This window comes from Dromiciops gliroides, chromosome 3 (genome assembly GCF_019393635.1).
Source record: "Dromiciops gliroides isolate mDroGli1 chromosome 3, mDroGli1.pri, whole genome shotgun sequence".
In the NCBI taxonomy this organism is placed as follows: Eukaryota; Metazoa; Chordata; class Mammalia; order Microbiotheria; family Microbiotheriidae; genus Dromiciops; species Dromiciops gliroides.
In genome coordinates, this window is record NC_057863.1 from 655,792,556 (window position 1) to 655,811,596 (window position 19,041).

At 45.6% G+C, this 19,041-nt stretch overlaps 1 protein-coding gene across 9 annotated transcripts in view; it reads left to right on the forward strand.

Annotated features, from left to right (window-relative positions):
- The window catches only part of LOC122751573 (zinc finger protein 883-like), a 62,787-nt gene that overhangs the window by 19,412 nt on the left and 24,334 nt on the right, over positions 1-19,041 (forward strand). For 2 of the 9 annotated variants that reach the window (XM_043998663.1, XM_043998662.1), the window contains exons 2-3: positions 13,220-13,315; positions 17,907-17,998. In XM_043998663.1, the coding sequence (XP_043854598.1) occupies positions 13,288-13,315; positions 17,907-17,998 (120 nt within the window). In that variant the 5' untranslated portion in view covers positions 13,220-13,287. Of the gene's footprint in view, positions 1-13,219; positions 13,316-13,759; positions 13,873-15,816; positions 17,999-19,041 lie in introns of those variants that run through there. The other 7 variants (XM_043998667.1, XM_043998666.1, XM_043998669.1 and 4 more) reach the window with 7 other exon arrangements.

The following is a 19,041-nucleotide window of genomic DNA, read 5'->3' on the forward strand; positions in this document are numbered from 1 at the left end:
ACCACACAATTCTAAATCAATCTTCAGGTGGGGCCCCTGGGTGTCTGCCACATCCCATTATTTTATCACACTTTATTGTGTCTTGGTTTCTCATAAAGTCACTAGCTTCTATTTGTTCAATCCAGGGGCAGCTAGATGGCACAGTGGTTAAAGTGCTGGCCCTGGATTCAGGAGTACCTGAGTTCAAATCCAGCCTCAGACACTTGACACTTACTAGATGTGTGACCCTGGACAAGTCACTTAACCCCCATTGCCCCGCAAAAAAAAAAAAATCAATTATTTGTTCAATCCTAATTCTTAGGCACTTATTTTCATCAGTGAGCTTTTGTGCCTCCTTTTCCATTTGGTCAATTTGGCTTTTCAAGCTGTTGACTTTTTTCTCATGTCTTTCCTGCATCACCCTCATTTTTCTTTCCATTTTTTCCTCTATCTCTCTAACTTTATCTTCAAAGTCCTTTTTGAGCACCTCTGTGGCCTGAGACCAATTCGTATTTTTTGGGGAGCTTTAGATATAGGGGCCCTGACGTTGACATCTTCCTCTGAGGGTGCCCCTTGGTCTTCCTTGTCACTGAAGAAACTTTCTATGGTCCTCACCTTTCTCTGTCTGCTCATCTTGCCTTTCTTTTCCTTAACTTTTAGCTCCTTAAAGTGGGGCACTGATTCCAGCCTGCGGTAGGTCCCAGGTGGTATGATTTAAGGAGAATCAGGTTCTTCCCTGGCCTGGCCTGTTCCCTGGTCCTTAGATGACCCAAGACCAATTTGCTAATCAACCAGCTTTGTGTGTTGTGGTTGTTAGCTCCGACGAGCCTGTGCCCCTCCCCCAGCTGGGCCACTGCTACTTGAGCCTACCTCCTGGTTCTCAGCAGGGGTGTAAAATCCAAGTTCTGCCTCAGCACCAGCATAGACCCCTGTAGTCTCCCCCCTGCCCAGGGCTCAGCCCACTCATCAGACCGTGAGCTTAGTTCCAGAAGACACTGGAGCTTCAGGTGATTCAGCTCTGGGGGTCTTCTTCTCTGGTGAGGACTTCCTGGGACTGGATCTGTGTCAGGGTGACTGTGGGGGTGGACTCCACTCCTGTATCAGCACAGCAGCTCCCTCCTTCTGACCTTCCAAGCTGTTCTTGGTTAGAAGATGATTTCAGCACATTCTTATGTGGGTTTTGCTGCACCAGGAATTGTCCTATGGCATCATTTAGATGTTTTTTGGAGTGATCGTGTTATGAGTTTGAGAGATCACTGCCTTTCCTCTGCTATCTTGGCTTCCAAAGATACTCTTTTTAATACCTTGGTTGGACATTTAACCACAATGAAAGGAGAGAGTCAAGAGACAAGTTCACAATAGGAACGTGTTACACAATTTCTTTGCTATTTTCTGCATTAGCTTAAGCCATTAAAGAATACTCAGAGCACATTTGTAATGTCACCATCTGTAAGGGGCTAAAATTCTATCTAGACTGTCTAAAAATCTAATGAGGGGTTGCCATAAATTAGAAGCTTTAGCAAGAGTTTAGACTTTTAAGCATTTATTAAAGAGCATAAGAATTTGGTGAGAAGAGAGAAAGAGGCCAAGATGCCTTCATCTGTCTATCCAAGGGAGCTAGCATCTCTGCTCTATTCTACACAATTTCCCGGGCAAAAAAGAAAGCCAGCCCTCCTCCCTGGCTTCCTCCAGCCATCCATACACACAGCCCCAAGCTAATTGGCTGGCAGCACCCACCAGTAAACATAACTTCCTGACAGCAAAGAACCGACCTTCTAAGCCACCTGGTCTCCCCTCAGGCCAGAGCTCACAATGTTCCTCCCAATAGGGGGCGTCATTACAACTCTCACACACTGAATCACAGCCTCTAAGGGTTGGGGAAAATCTCACTCACACTCCCAACTCTTTCTCAAAAAAAGGTTGTGACTCCTTTTTGTACCCTGAGTAAAGTTCAGCCTTCTTTTCTTGGCAGATTTTTTGGGTGGGGCAATGAGTGTTAAGTGACTTGCCCAGGGTCACACAGCTAGTAAGTGTCAAGTATCTGAGGGCAGATTTGACCTTGGGTCCTCCTGAATCCAAGGCTGGTGTTTTATGCACTGTGCCACCTGTAAAAATTATTTTAATTGGGGCCTAGTCTGTGAACTCCCGGCTGGCTGGCTATCTGTAACACTATAGCTGGTAAAGCTATAGCTGGCTATTACCTGCCTAAGCCAGTCTGTAGGGCCTATCTGCCAGGGGGTTTAAAAAATGCCCCAGGCTCGTTAAGCCCCGTATGGGGACCCAACCTGTAAGGGCCTGCCCCTTCCCCCACTACCTCTCTCAGACTACAAGAAAAAAAGACTAGGAAGCCTCGTTCAATGTAACAGCAAAGGGTTTATTTATATGGAACAAACTTAGAATTAAATACAAAGGGAAATATACGACCTGACTGTGTTTGACTTTCTTTCCTGCTGTTGCTGCTACCGCCTGCGCTTACAGCTCCTGAGCCCCGTCTCCTTTCTCTCTCAGTCTTCACTACGTCCTTTCACTTTTCCTCCCAATGGACCTTCTCCCCCTCCATATCTACGCCGTCCCCCTTTCACTACCCCCCCCTCCTGAATGTAAACCCTTCTTTCTCACTGGACCCTCGGGCCAGGCCGCGCCCACGTGCATATAAATTAGAAACACAAGTGTGGTGAACTAATGTGTTCTTTACCACTTGTAGGGATTCAAGTTACATTGGCAGGAGATAAGGGATTGAGAAAGTTAAAGGAGTGGGGCAGCTAGGTGGCACAGTGGATAAAGCACCGGCTCTGGATTCAGGAGGACCTGAGTTCGAATCTGGGCTCAGACACTTGACACTTACTAGCTGTGTGACCCTGGGCAAATCACTTAACCCTCATTGCCCTGCCAAAAAAAAAAAAAAAAAAAAAAAAAGGAGACAGAGAGAAAGGTAAAAGTAATGGGATTGAAACCTCTGTGTGACTATGAAACAAAGGAATTAAGGTTGAGTGTACTTGGGGGAGAAACAGAAATGGTGGGATATCAATAAAACCAAAATATAAACTTTTTAAAAAAATTAGATAAGAATTGGAGTGGTGGAAACAAAAAATGACTGAAACAGAATTTAAATTGTGATACTAGAGTATTCCCTCCATGAGGATAGAGACTAAATGGTTTCTGAATTTCTAGGAGCAACTTGCATGGTACCTTACACATAGGAAGTACCAGATCAGCCTCCCTCACATTGAATTGAAATTGGCTTAGAAGGATAGGATTCCAATATGTGCTACATAGCAAGTTGTTTGCTGTTTAGCCATCTGACCATTCAAGGAAGAAAGCAGGTCCCAGGTTGTCAGTCAAACATCATCGTCATCATAAACATTTATTATGCACCTGTTATGTGCCAGGCATTGTGTTAAGTGCTAAGGATACAAAGAAAGGCAAATGAGAGTCCCTGCTCTCAAGGAGCTCTCTTATTATTTCATATGAAATGAGGCCTCTGATGGTGGAGACTTGGAGCATCCTGCTGACCCTGAGCCCAGAGTCTGAGTCTGAGTTGAGAAAACCTTTCTATTCTGCTGCCTATTTCTCTTTTTTATCATAAAAGTATTTTCTTATTTTCCAGTTACATGTAAAGATAGTTTTCAATGTTTGTTTTCATAAGATTTTTAGTTCCAAATTTTTCTTCCTCCCCTCTCCCCAGGACAGAAAGCAATCTGATGTGGATTATACATGTACAATCACATTAAACATATTTCTGCATTAGTCATATTGTGAAAGAAGAATCAGAACACAAGGGGAAAACCTCAAAAAAAGGGGAAAAAGGGGCAGCTAGGTGGCACAATGGATAGAAGACCAGCCCTGGATTCAGGAGGACCTGAGTTCATATCCAGCCTCAGACACTTGACACTTACTAGCTGTATGATCCTGGGCAAGTCACTTAACCCCAATTGCCTCACCAAAAAAAAAAGGGGGGGGGGAAACAGCCAAAAAGTAGAAAATATATGGTTCAATCTGTATTCAGAAACTAATTATTTATTTGTTTAATTTTAATAGTTGCTAGTTGTACTCTCTCTCTCTTTGTTTCTTTCTTTGTTGGGAGAATGAGAGTTAAACGATTTGCCCAGGGCCACACAGCTAGTAAGTGTCAAGTGTCTGGGGCTGGATTTTAATTCAGGTCCTTCTGAATCCAGGGCCAGTGTTTTATTCACTGTGCAACCTAGCTGCCCCCTCAATCTGCATTCGGAATCCACGGTTCTTTTTTTCTGGATGTGGAGAACATTTTCTATCATGAGTTCTTTGGAATTGTCTTAGATCATTGCACTGCTTAGAAAAGCCAAGTCTATCACATTTGATCACACAATGTTGCAGTTACTGTGCACATTGTTCTCCTGGTTCTGTTCACTTCTCTCAGCATCAGTCCATTTAAGTCTTTCCAGGTTTTTCTGAAATCCTCCTGCTCAGCATTTCTTTTTAAAAATTAATTAATTAATTATTTTGCAGGGCAACGAGGGTTAAGTGACTTGCCCAGGGTCACACAGCTAGTAAATGTCAAGTGTCTGATCCCAAATTTGAATTCAGGTCCTTCTGAATCCAGGGCCAGTGCTTTACCCATTGTACTACCTACTTGCCCCATGCTCATCATTTCTTACAGCACAATAGTATTCTGTTACATTCATATACCACAACTTGTTCAGCCATTCCCCAATTGATGGGCATTCCCTTGATTTCCAATTCTTTGCCACCACAAAGAGAGCTGCTATGAATATTTTTGTACATGTGGGTCCTTTTCCCTTTTCTATGCTCTCTTTGGGATATAGACCTAGTAGTGGAATTGATGTAGGCCAGAATTTGGAGTCAAATTGATTGTCCCAAAAGAATTACAAGACTCAGTGACTCAGTTTCCCAAGTTTTATTGCAATACTGTGGGTGACCACAGGGAGAGAACCAGAATATTGGAAAGGTATCTCTCAAATAGTGAAAGGAAAGACAGTTATATTTATAGAATGGATAAATTGATTATCAGTCTCATTATAATAATCTCCGCCTTGGGGAGGTACAGGGGAGGGCCTGTCCTACTCATTATAATATTTTCCACCTAGGGGTGTTAAAAGGGAGGGCTTATCCTAATTTGGAGTTCTTGGGGGTCCTAAGCCAACCCCTGAGGCGGTACCTTTTTCAGTGGAGGTGTGTTTTGGGGGTTTACACGTCATAAGGTGAATCTGGGGACAATTTTGGCCTTTTCTGCACATGTCTCTTTCTGATTCCCATGGCTGGTTTCAAAACATCTCCATTTTTCATTAGAATTTCTATAGGTTGTCTTTTTCCTTTATTGTTATTTTGACCTGACCTGCTCTGGTCTGTTATGGATGTTGATCACAGTGGGTATGAGAACCTAGCATTTTGACTTGTAACTTATCCATTAACTGGGGTCTGACTCCCTTTTAGAGCTAATATCTGAATTAAAGCTTGGGTCTTAGGTTTTTCTATTAACCCCTTTTTGCCTCCTACATCATTCCCCCTTTTCATATACCCCGGGAAAAAGGATGAAGATTATCTCTTCTGTTACTGCTTCCTGCTGAGTGGGGGTGAAGTAAGGGTCCACGGGGGGTTTATGAATTGAGGGAGATGTAGGAACTAGTGTTACAAATGCAAGAACCACAACACAAAATACAAATTATTTACAAACAGACCAAGGGGCAACAGGGACCTAATACAGAATAAATCTAAAAGTTCCATGAAAAAACTGGATGAAGCAAGCAGTTGTGACCAGTTTCAGCCATCCAGGTAATCTCTGTACAGCAGCTCAAACTTCAGGTGCTGTTCTGGACCATACAGACTCTGCCTCAGTCCAGGACCACATTTGCAAGAGAGTTCAAGCACTCTTCCAATTCTTGTAACCCTAATGCAGTAGAATTAGAAACTTATTCCATTACCAAGGTTAAATTTGTAAGCATAGCTTCATGTTCAAGTTACCCTACAAAAGGGCAGCAGTTTTTCAGACCCACCAAAGAAAATGATCCCAGGTTCCTCTTTTGACTTTAATATGAGAAGAGGCAGTATCATTCTTACTCTAGAATCCAAATAGCCCAAGATAACATATGGGTTTAAACAAGTGGTAGTTAACACTAAAGATATAGTCTCCTCCTTGTTATAGGAAGGGGAAATACATTTGGGGCACAATAGGGTGCAAGGGGACCGGTGCTAGGGTGGACCAGCGAATGGACCTGGTAACTAATCCAGCAGCAAGGTCTGCTCTGTGATTCCCTTGTACTATGGAGTTGGTAGCTCGGTGCCCTTGGCAGTACATAACAGAGATCTCACTGGGCAGATTTATGATAAAACCTGAAATGCATAACTATGTTTCCTAGTTACCACCCTCCCTCTCATCTATAATAGGGAAGAATTTCACTTTCTTCTAAACCCCCAAAATACCCAGTTAATTTAACCTTATCATAATACCATGTAAGCATTAGCAGGCATAAGGCAAACCTGACTATTAATATACCTTGTTGTTTGACACAAAAAGTGAGCACACATTTAAACTGAAAACAGTAAGATCTCACATACTTGCATTGTGCTCATTTCTTCTACTGACGACTTGCTCTGATTACAGAAATCTGCTATAAAAGAAAAATCAGGGACTTGATTATAAGGCCAGGATAAAGCATCCTTAGCTCTGTTTGATTTCAGGTAAAAGTTACAAGTGACCACCAGTCATACAATAACAGCCAAATTCAGGGATAGCCAGGTGGGGAAACATTTCCTATTCAGTAGGAACATAATGAGCCAGAAGGAGCCTACCTCGGATTGAGTCCGAAATTGTCCTCTCAGCTTTTTCCCAGATACCTCCACCTGTAAGCAGCACATTCCCTCTTGTGGCATTGATTTGTGGCGTTCTCTCCAGTACTTGGATTACTGGCTTAACCATCCAAACAATTATACCTGAATTCAAAACTCAAAACAACATAAATTACAGTCCCAAAATATTTTATCTTAAATAGCAAACCTCTACTCTTGAAATTGCAATGAGCAAAAAAGATTTACCAGGACACACACACATGTTGCTTGGTTTTTCTTTCCTTCTTCTCAGGTTTAAACTTTATCTTGGTGTAAAGATCAATCATTAGAAATGACTTCTGTACAATTAGTAACCTTATAAATCCTCAGCAAAACCATTCCTTGTTACCAGCTCTTTTCTGGCAAGTTTACAAATTAAAAGAAGTCTCGAAGGCCTTTTTTCTGTGTAATGATTTACCAGCTTCCAATGCTTTCCTCTGTCTTAGAGGAAACAACTAATATACCTATTTTTGTTAAAACCATCAATTGCTTTTTTCCAATAATTTTAACACAATTACAAATTTAACACAATTCTAACACATACACATCAATTTTAAAATAACTTTAAAACTTTAACAGTACTCTTTGGTTTCTTCCAGAATTCACAGACCTTGAAATGACAGGTGAGCACTTAAAGTGGCAGTGCACCTTAAATATACTCCCCCTTTTTTTTCCAAGATTCCAAATTCTTTGAACAGTCAGTACAAAATGGCACAGTTTTCTTTCTTTTTTCTTTTACCAATAATTTAAAATACTCTGGACAGTTTCTTAAGATTTTCTAAACATTGGGGCAGCTAGGTGGCACAGTGGATAGAGCACTGGCCCTGGAGTCAGGAGTACCTGAGTTCAAATCCGGCCTCAGACACTTAACACTTAACTAGTTGTGTGACCCTGGGCAAGCCACTTAACCCCAATTGCCTCACTTAAAAAAAAAAAAAGATTTTCTAAACATTTTCTCTCTCACTCACCCACTCATAGCTCTGGTGCTGCTCAGCCAGCCAGCACCTGAGGTGGGGGGGGGGGAAGGCAGCGGCACAAGTCACGCTCAACTAGAGATCATTTTTCATTACAACTTTTACACATTACAAATAGTTCCTGATTTTTTAACCATTCCACTACAAAAGATTTTTAAGTAGCAGCATTTTCAAACCATCTTTTACAATGTTCATCTAAGGCTATTAATGCCTAACAAAGAAGTTACATCCCAATTCCAAATTAAAACTCTTAAGTAGACACACACCTGTAAAGATATTTAGAAGTCAGAGACTTCCCTTCCCCCACCTTCAGAGCCTGGCCATCACTCTGAAAGGGTATGGGGGTACAACCAAAAATTACCCACAGATTATACAACACAATTACAACATTTGACAGACATAAATGCACAAGACAACAAGCCGACTAGTAGCCGCACACAGACAAGCAATCAGGAGGTCTGTTACCTTAAATCTTTCTCTTGCAAATAAGTCATTTGTTTCTTTTCACTCATGTCCAATTTTCCCCCCTTTTTCTCCTTTGTCCTAATTTGTAAGGATACACCCAAGGGGTCATGCAGAATGTTTTCTCTCCCTGTCCCTTTAAGGTGGGTTGGGCTAAGACCACACCTGAGAAAAATCCTACCTCAGACCTTGGGGGCCCACCCAATGTGACTGAGGTTTCTGAGGCAACAGAGGAGAAAAACACAATGCATACTCCGTCCTGAGGAACCCAAGAGCCAAACAAGGGGTTTCTGTGGCCAGACAGTATTGCAATAAAACACCACCCATTTTCTTTTCCAGGTCAGTGCTATCGGAATTCTCCTTTCTCTTAAAGTCATTTGTTTCTTTTTGGCTACATCCAATTTTCTCCTTACTCCCTTCTCCCAATTTGTCAAAATTTCCTGACTCATCTGTAACCTCCCAGAGGTTACCAACACCATACCTGCATCAACATGGGTGTCCATTAAAGCAGCAAAGAACCCAATCCAGGGTGTTCCCCAGACTGCTTGCTGGGTCTTGCCAACAGGGCAATTCCTTTCTTTCCTTTTTCAGGAAAAAAATGAAATCCTTCAGGGTAAATCGCTTGATCCTGGATCAACGAGAAATATTGGTGAGCTGGTCACACTCCCAAATGAGCCCAAAACCTGGGTGCAGGAGTTAAAGGCAGATTCCAAACTTACCTTAATGAGATCTCACCCCACTGAGTCTGGGACTTGAAGTCACAAGGGGCACCAAATGATGTGGGCTAGAATTTGGGGTCAAATTGATTGTGAGTCATCCCCAAAGAATTACAAGACTCAGTGACTCAGTTTCCCAAGTTTTATTGCAATACTGTGGGTGACCACAGGGAGAGAACCAGAAAAGTGGAAAGATAGCTCTTGAATAGTGAAAAGAAAGACAGTTATATTTATAGTATGGATAAATTGATTATCAGTCTCATTATAATAATCCTGGGAGTCCTAAGCCAACCCCTGAGGTGGGTACCTTTTTCAGTGGAGGTGTGTTTTGGGGGTTTACACGTCATAAGGTGAATCTGGGGACAAATTTGGCCTTTTCTGCGCATGTCTCTTTCTGATTCCCATGGCTGGCTTCAAAATAGAATCATTTTTCATTAGAATTTCTATAGGTTGTCTATTTCCTTTATTGTTTTTTTGACCTGACCCCCTCTGGTCCAATATGGATGTTGATCACGGTGGGTATGAGAACCTAGCATTTTGACTTGTAACTTATCCATTAACTGGGGTCTGACTCCCTTTGAAAGTCTGAATTAAAGCTTGGGTCTTAGGTTTTTCTATTAGCCCCTTTTGGCCTCCTACATCAGAATTACTGTGCCAAAGGGTATGAACAGTATCATAGCCCTTTGGGCATAGTTCCAAATTGCTCTCCAGAATGGAGAACAGTACTTCCTAACTTCTACTCAGTTTGATCTTATTGGGTGCCACCTAATCTACAATTTCCCTCACCTACCGCTGCCAAAGTAAATGAAGCCGAACGGAGGCAGCAAAATACAATTCTATAGCAGAGTTCAAGACCTAATTTTTTCTGGAACTTATTGCATATAACTGTGTAATTTAAATTTCTAAATGTGGGTTCTAATCTGTCCCCCCAGTTTTTTTGGGGGAAACTAAAATCACTGATAAACGAATTTAGGTTTTTTAAGGGTTTATTGAAAGATAATAAAAGAAAGAGAAAGATTGAGAACAGATTTCCTATAACCTGGTGATCTTAAACTTCCTAAGCTCCCACTTCTGAAGTCAACTGCCCCCACACCAATCTCGGAGCCAAAGAGGCCAAGCTCTCTCCACATCATTCCATTCCTCCTTCCTGTTCCCCTCCCAGAAATGGGAGGTTCTTCAAGCTGATTGGTTCACTGGGCCCTAAGGTGGTCAAAATTCAAACTTGTTAGCTTCTGAGAACAATTACTTTCTTAAGTTCCCTTAAATACCAGCCAGATGTGCTTACAATCTAGTAAGCAGTCAACAGGCAGTTGCCTTATCCAATTCAATCAATTTAACTCAGTCTCCAGGTGGGCCTCGAATATCTGCTAAATCTCACCTATCACATTCCATTATCTTGACACACAATGTATATATAATATGGTACTTGGAAAACCAAGTAATAGGACAACTCAATAAACAGGAAAAAGAGAGGTTCTTTCTCATGCATATAGTCAATTAGAAGCTACCTATCTTGCATTTTTTATTGCAATTTTTTTTTTTTACTGAGAAAATAGAGGCCTTTTTTTTTTTTTTTTTTTTTAGTAAGGCAGTTGGGGTTAAGTGACTTGCCCAGGGTCACACAGCTAGTAAGTGTTAAGTGTCTGAGGCCGGATTTGAACTCAGGTACTCCTGAATCCAGGGCCAGTGCTCTATCCACTGCGCCATCTAGCTGCCCCAATAGAGGCCTTTTTTTGTTTTGTTTTGTTTTTGCAGGGCAATGGGGTTTAAGTGACTTGCCCAGCTAGTAAGTGCCTGAGGCTGGGTTTGAACTCAGGTCCTCCTGAATCCAAGGCCAGTGCCTTATCCATTGCGCCACCTAGCTGCCCCCTAGAGGCCTTTTTTAATGAGCTTTTCCCCCTCCTCTTTAGATCACACAATTCCTTGCCATGATTCCTCCGTGCTCTTCTTTATTTTAGTTTTTGATGAGGTAGTTCCTTCTTCTCACCAAGGCCTGAACCTCCTGTAATTGCATATCCCCCAATCTTCCTAGTAGAACAGATCACAATCATTTCCCCTCTCACTATAATGCTCAGCCCTTTCTTACTTACATACTGCCCTATACCAGTGGCCTATAAACAGGCCTAAATCTCCCATTTCCTTAAAAATTCTTCAATTGGATTTCTGGTACCGTGATAGCAGAGTAAGGAAGGAACTCCCTTGAGCCAGCTCATTTACTGGCTGCCCCAGTCTGTGAGGAGCCCCATGCCAGGTGCTCCTGGGGCTGGGGGCTGAGCAGAGGAAGCTCCAACATTTCTGAGGCCCTGTGTGCACCTCTCTGATGAGCAGGGCATGGGTGCGCAAGGCTTATGTGACTAGGGGGGGTTTCGGGTAGAACAGTTAAGCTGGGTATAGGGGCCAAATTTAATATGGGGAGAGTTAATTGGGTGGCTTGCCTTAATATTGGGGTTCAGAAAATAATGAGGGACCTCTAGATCCAAAGTTTCCTCCCTTCCAAACTGCCTTTTTTAGTTATTTCTCCCAGGCCAATAAGCAAGGAGATTAACCGCCTCTTTTACACAAACAAATCAGGTTTTATTAATGGGAATAAAATATATAACAAAGGTGAAATGAATAAAATCAAGGACAAGAGAAAAATGGATAAGCTCCCTGGCTCTAGCAAAGACTGACACAATCCCCAAACTTGCTTCCAGCTCAGCTAATTCAAAGAGCTGGCCTTGTGGGGTCTGAGGGCCATAGTTTCAATAGGAGACAGCTGGGCAGCCCCTCTCCAGTCAGCTCTCAGAAGCTCACCGACAGGAAAAGACAAGCTCCCCTCAGCGAGCATTCCCTTTTCTACTTTTACTCTCCCTCCCCCAAAAGGGAGGACCTTCAAGCTGGATGTCAGAGAGTGGTTCCCCGGCTGACATCAGCAGTTTATGGCACTCAGGACAGGCCAGGTATGGCCCATATCTAATTATTGTTCCTTTTGTTTGTTTTTTGTTTTTTTTTTTGTGGGGCAATGGGGGTTAAGTGACTTGCCCAGGGTCACACAGCTAGTGTCAAGTGTCCGAGGCCAGATATGAACTCAGGTATTCCTGAATCCAGGGCTGGTGCTTTATCCACTGTGCTATCTAGCCACCCCTAATGATTGTTTCTTAAACAATACTAGATCAATCAGGTGGGACCCCTGGGCCTCTGCCAAATTCCATTATTTTATCACCTTTCTGTCCCCTCTTGGCATTTTTTTTTGGTGGACCTCTGATCACATGTTTTTGCTTCCATCTCAAGAACTTTAATTTGTAACGTCAAGCCTTAAGAAAACCTGCTTTTTGATTTCTTTGCTTCCTACTGAGCGAGGCGTTCTTCTCGCAGCTTCTTTGCTTTGTCACTTTCCTCCTCCGGCTCCTCAGACCCAAAGAGATCAATGTGTCGTCCTCACCTTTGCTGTCTGCACTTCCAGTAGTATCTGGTACACCAGCAGGCCCGTACTTGCCCAAGGCTTTCGTTTGACAAGCTCGCCTTCAGTTTCTCATAGGACTCAATGCGGTTATACCGCCAGAGGGCGTGGTACGAGCCTGCGGGCCGAGGCGGCCGAGAAGGCTTCCAATACCGCCACGTCAGCCTGGGACGCGGCGTAGGGAGCCTCTGCAGCCGGCGGGCGGTGGTGGGAGGGACCCAGAAGGGGCGGAGGTGGAGGAGCAGAGGCGGGCTAGGACAGGTGCGCAAACACGCCACCCTGGCGGCTACGTGGACTGAGATAAAAGGCTCTCTTGGCATAATCGGACGCCCCCTCCTCTTCAAGCTTAAAAAAGTGTATTCTTTTTCGTCTTCATTCCCATTCCCATTGCCCTTCTGTCTTTCCTTGTGGATTCCCTTTGGTGTGGCCTCTTTAACCTATGTTGGATTTCTGGGCACCCGTTTCAAAAGCTCCTTTTCCCGCGCCCCCCAAAACTTTTCCCTTTCAGACCTCCCCAAACACTTTTCTCGCGCCCCTCGAATTGATTCGTCACATACCTTTGTGCATTTCGTTCATCAGGGGTGCGTATGCTATATCACCAACCTAGCTAGGGACACGGGGACTTCCCTGAACCCCATGGAAACTTAATAAATATTAGTTGAATTTAATGAAACCTTTTTCCCAAACCGCGTTCCTCTCGCGCCCCTCCCCGCTTCTCCCCCTCTCCCCCCCACCCCCGCTTCTCCCCCTCTCCCCCCCACCCCTTCCTCTCTGATGTCCACGTACTTCACACCGACTATATTATTTTCTCCGCCTCTATTTCCCAGGATCCCCAAAGAGTAAGGGATTGGCGCAGTGATGCTCCAGACTGGTCCAGAGCCGCGGATCCTGTGAGATGGACTGGAGCGTTCTCACCGACGCAGGTGCGCAGGCAGACATCTCCCTGGCTGGCCAGGGCTAGGGATGGAGGGAAACTTTGTTCCTGGGGCAACTGGACAAGAGGCAGGGTGTGAGCAAGGGCGTGATGTGGGTATGAGTGAGCCAGAGGCTGGGGATCGTGGGTGCTTGGGGTCTCGTAGGTGTGGGATTGCTTGTGGATGCGTGTGTAGAGGTAGGGGAAGGGGCTCAGCAAGGCTGCAGGGCAGGGTATGGGGGTGTGCTCAGACCCGGAGCCCATCCTGGGAGCAGAGCAGGGGGATGTGCTCAGCTCCGCTTCTGTCTGGGTCTGATGTCCCGCGCACCTGGGTGCTGGGAGCCGACCTCTGGAGCTGTCCCAGCACCAGATCCCGGATCCGGGGCACCGGATCCCGAACCCCAGATCTCGTATCCTTGTGTGGCTGTAGAACCTGAGGGTTGGGGGTGGGGTGGGGGGGGCTAGCAGTCTGAGGGGAGCTGTGAGCATGCACGATGGCCAGTGAGTCACAGCTGAGGATGACACCACAAGACCCAGGAGGAGAAGCCATCTTGACAGATCATCAGAGTGAGTGGGAGAGACTGGGAGGTGGCTGTGGGGATGGGGAGTTCACCCAGCTCGGCGTCACACAGTATGCCAGGATTGTGCTACATGACTCAGCAGATAGAGCTGGGGCCTGCGGCCTCATCTTCATGAGCTCAAATCTGGGTGACCCTGGGGAACTCAGTTCCCCCTGTTTGCCTTAGTTTCCCCATCTGTGAAATGAGCTGGAAAAGGGAATGGCAACCCCCTGCAGTATCTCTGCCAGGAAAACCCCAAATGGGGTCTCAGAAAGTGGGACACAGCTGTCATAGGGAAAATGGGGCAAGGGGTTTGGGAAGAAGGGAAGGGGATAAGAGTTGGGGTCCTTAGGAATTCCTCTTTAAAGAATTACACCCTCTTGCACACAAAAGCAGTTAGAATAAGATGGGAGTTTATTTTGGGACTGAGGAAGGGAAAGGGAAGGGAAACCATGAAAGAAATCCTTGGACTTCTCGTTGGGAGAGAGGCATGGCACAGAGAGAGTGGCTCTGAGATACCAATCTCGAGCAGGAGACTGGCAGGTACTTTTATAGAGGACTGATGGGGGTGACCATCTGACTGGAAAGTTCCTTTAGTGAGGGAGGACCATTCCCCACTGGTGGTGCCTGGAGGAACTGGGTGAGAGGTGGCTGCAGATCTCTCAAGCCATCTCAGGACACAAAGGAAGCAGCCACACCTAATCTTATCTCCCCAGGGTTGAGGGAGACTAGAAGGAAGGGTGGAGGTCCCAGAGCTAGCTCTGTCCCATCTGGTTCCACTTCTCTCTTTAGGTGTGTCTGTCTTTTGGTTTATTTTCCAAGGAGAAGGTTCTTTGATGTGCACCCTTCTGGGGTGCCCTGGGCCCATAACACAGCTAAAGAAGCAGAAAAGGATAATGCTAAGAGCTGGAGATACAAAGAGTGGCAAAAATTCTGTCCTTGCCCTTGGGCAGCTGACATCTAATGGGGAGACAACATAGGAGACACACTGTATTTTATATATTGTAGATAATATGTACGTACACCCACATACACGCTGCTGTTGTCGGTCATTGAGTCCTCATGACTTGTGCTGCCTCTGGCCTTTGATGCCTCAGGAAGAGAGAGTAAGGCTGAGGACTCTGCCTCACCTGAATGTGATACATGATGGAGTCCTGCACACATGCACATACACACACACACACACACACACACACACACACAGGGTAAATGGAGGGCATCTTTCCATTAGGGAAAGGCCTCCTTAGGAGGTTGCTGAACCTTGGAGAAAGAGAGCTTGGTTGGTATCTCTGCAGAAGGAGCCACCAGGAGCATGATAATAGTAATGGCAGCTACCGTTCATGTAATTTAGGTATATTATCTCCTGAAGAAACCGGCAGGCCAAGGTTAACTAATTTATCTAGGGTCACAAGTTAATTAAGTGTCTGGGTTGATTTGAACTCTTTTCTTCCTGGCTCCACATCTCATGCTGTTCGCTGTACCACTTAGCTATCTTGGTTCAGCTGCCTTTTTTCCCCTCCTACCTTTGAGGGTCCCTTTGGTATTCCCCTCCCACCTCCCACCTCCCACCCAAGATGCCTGGGTCTCATAGTATCTGCTGCAGTTTGGCATATGTGTATTAGGTAATTGTCAAATGAATGGAGTACAATCATGGAAAATGGCTCTGTGTTGGGACTCAGTTCATCCACAAGCATTTATTCGGAGTCGGCTATGTGCCTGGTACCTTGCTGAGTGCTGGGATGAAAAGAATGGCAAAAACAGCTTCAGCCCTCAAAGAGCTCCCACGTGAAGGGGTAGGGGTGCAAACCCTAGCACATATCCTGTGTGAGATGGGGTGAGTGAATGTCAGCCGGTCAGTCAAGAAGCATTTATTAATTCTTAGGTGCCTGTTGTGCCAAGCACTGTGCTTGCTAGACCTCATCAATGACTCTACCTTGTCTTGTGCCCCCAGCACCCTGATGGTGAACCCTAGAGCACCGGGGACCAGCTCTTCAGAAAGGTGGAGGGGTTTGAAGACAGCCCAAATCCATCCTTCTTATGCCAAGACTTTTGCCTGGTGCTTCAGCGTCGAAACATCCTGGAACTTTGGGTGCCTGGGCAAGTCCCCATCACTGGGGCTGGGAGAAAGGACTTGACAAAAGCTAAACATTAAGGTCGGAGTTGAGGAGGGGTGCCCGCAGAGGCCTCTGGGTTCCTCAGGCTTGAAGAGAGACGTGAGGAGTTCTGGGGTGGGGGCTAGAGAAGAGCCTCTGGGGGGGGTGCAGAAGCACCTGGCCCCCTTGGGGAGAGTAGCTGAGGAAGCCTCCTGGGCTGGAGCCAGAGAACTCGCACGTAACGGATCCTCTCCTGACCCCAGTGTGCCTCAGACACCCCTCATTGTGTCCTAGGTTTAGAGTTGAAAGGGACCTCAGAATTCTCCTCCCAGTTTCATGCCATTTTTCCTCTCTCTCTCATTTCTCCACCAGAGGGGCCAAGGCAGTCTGGGTCCCACTCCACTCTGCTACCCCTTAGTCTGAGCAGGGGAGTCCTGCCATCCCCGACACAAGGTGACCCCACAGAACCACATTCTTCCTGCCCTTCTGACATAAGCTAAGGAGGAACATGTCTTCATGGCTTAGTGCCTCCCATGGAGGCAGCAAGGTGGCTCAATGGGTAGTGTGCTGGCCTTAGATCTTGTCTGTGTGACCTTAGGCAAGTCACTTAACTTCTGTCTGCCTCAGTTTCTTCACCTGTAAAATGAGGGAGTCAGGTTCAGTGGTCTCTGTGGTTCCTTTCAGCTCTCAATCTATGATCCTCTGACTGGATCCTTTAGACAGGTTCTAAAAGAGACCGGTTGATATTCTTTTCTTTGTTCCCCCTGCCTTCCTCATTCTTCAGAGAACCCTTCCTTGGGCAGTCTGTTTGCATCCCTTTCTTTCCCTCCCCCAGGCTCTGTCACATGTGCCCGGAAGCCAAGTTAGGGCATGGCTTTCCATCCCCTGCTCCTGACCTAGAAGGGCTTCAGAACATCTGCAGCAATTCACCCCAAACCCCAGGATCTCAGGTTCCTTAGCAGCCTTGTGGTTCGTTCTTTTTGGGAAAAAGATTCCCTCCTATAAAATTTATCCGATGAGTGGGGGCCCAGCCTGTGCTGCCCCAACGCAGCCCCTCTACCTGGGGATGGCTCTCACCACTGAGCCATCATGTTTCTCTTGACATCAAGCCTAAATGGGCTCTCTTGGTAACTTCTGCCACTGGCTCCTGGCCTTGTCCACCCACTGTCCTGAGCTCTGCCGTCAGAGGCCAAATCGAACAAATCCTTGCGTCTCCTGCAAACTAGGGAAGGGAATGGAAACATTTCCCTTGATGCAGAGAGGAAGCCTGGCGTTGGTGTGGATGGGAGCTGGCCTTGATGTCAGGAAGTTCTGGGTCCAAGTCTGCCTCTGATGCTTCCTACCTCTGTGACCTTGGGCAAGTCACTTCTATTTTCTAGACTGAAGTGGTTCTTAACCTGGGATATGTGAACTAAAGTCTTGAATGACTATTTCAGTATCAATGGTTTCCTTTATTTTATGCAACTAGAGACACCACTGTGAGGAATCCATGGCTGCCCAAGGGGGTCCGGGCCCCCTTCTGCTTGTGGATGCTGGCTGTGTGACCCTGGACAGAACGCTGCGCCTCTTAGTGCTCTAGATGGCTCTCTTAGGATTAGGGGTAGCTGAGCATTGCCACAGGGAGGTTCCTCATGAGAGAGCTTCTGACATGAGTAAAACCACAGATTTGGACCCCTTCCGTCCCCCTCAAAAAGAGAAGCAACTGAGGCATGGAGACTGTGAGTCTCATATTCAGGATCACCCAGGACATAGTGGGAAGTTCTGTGAGTGATTCTCCCAGTTGGGCCCATAAGCTGTGGCTGTGATCTGAGGAGAGCTGGCAAGGCTGCCCCCAGGCTCTGGTGGGATTGTGGGGCCCCCCAGCCAGCTGTGCATGGGGACCTGTACCCTGGCAGGTCTGGGAGCTGCCTTCTTTAACTGGGCTCTTACCTCTTTTCTTTTCCCCCAGCTTTGATTTCTCAAGATTTTGTCTTTCCCCAAATGACAGAAGTGAAGAAGATGAAGGAAGTGACTTCTGGGTCTCAGATGGCCTTGCCTAAGGTGAGTTAGGTTTTCCTGCCTCTTCTGAAATACCAGCTGATTTCTCAGACCTTTCTTTCCCTTGTCCTTAGTTGGTGCCCCACAACCGAGTCCAATCCAAGGTCCCACCATGTACTTAGTCTCTGCCAAACACTTGGAAAACCTGATTTAGAATGTGTTCATAGGGGATTAGAGCTGGAAAGAATCGTAAACATTGTGAAGCCCCCTTCCCCACGCACTTGCCATTTTACACATGGGGAAACAGAGGCCCAGAGATGTGATATACGGACCCAGGTTCACAGGCGTAGGACCTGGGTCAGAATCCAGGCATCATTCCCTTCTACCCTAGCCTGGGCAGTGAATGCTTCCTCCATGCCTCCCACCTGCTGCAGAGCATTCATTTGGGTGTTTTTTATTATTGTTCTTTTTTTTTAAAGAAAAAAAAAGGTGTGTGTTTATTTTAAAATCTGTTACTATATTACATTCATTGATTTGCAGCTCAGTGCATAGAGCACTGGGTCTGGAGTCAGGGAGACCCAAGTTCCAATCCAGCCTCAGTCACTGACTTGTTATGTGACTCTGGGTGAGTCACTTAACCTCTGTGTGCCTCAGTTTCTTAATCTGTAACATAGGGATAATAACAGCTCTTACTTCACTGGGTCATTATGAAGATCCAATGAGAAAATGTGTGTGTACAGTGCTTTGTAAGCCTGAAAACACTATATACATGCTAGATATTATTATTAATAATGCAGTAATAATAATGAATATAGTCCTCTCCCTTCCCTTACCCTGTGATTTTCCCCTTGTAACAAAGAAAAAAAACAACAGTTCAGCAACCCCCCCCCCCCGCCCGCCCCATGCAACAGTCATATCTAACAGTGTCAGTCCCATCTAATAACAGCACCTGCCTCTCATGCTTGTTGTGAGGATGAAATGAGATACTATTTGTGAGGCTCTTAGCCTCGTGTCTGGCACGAGGGTGGCACTATATAAATGTTAGCTATCATTATTATTATTTTTTCTCCTTCTTTCATTGTCCCCCTGAAAGGAGAGAAATTCTT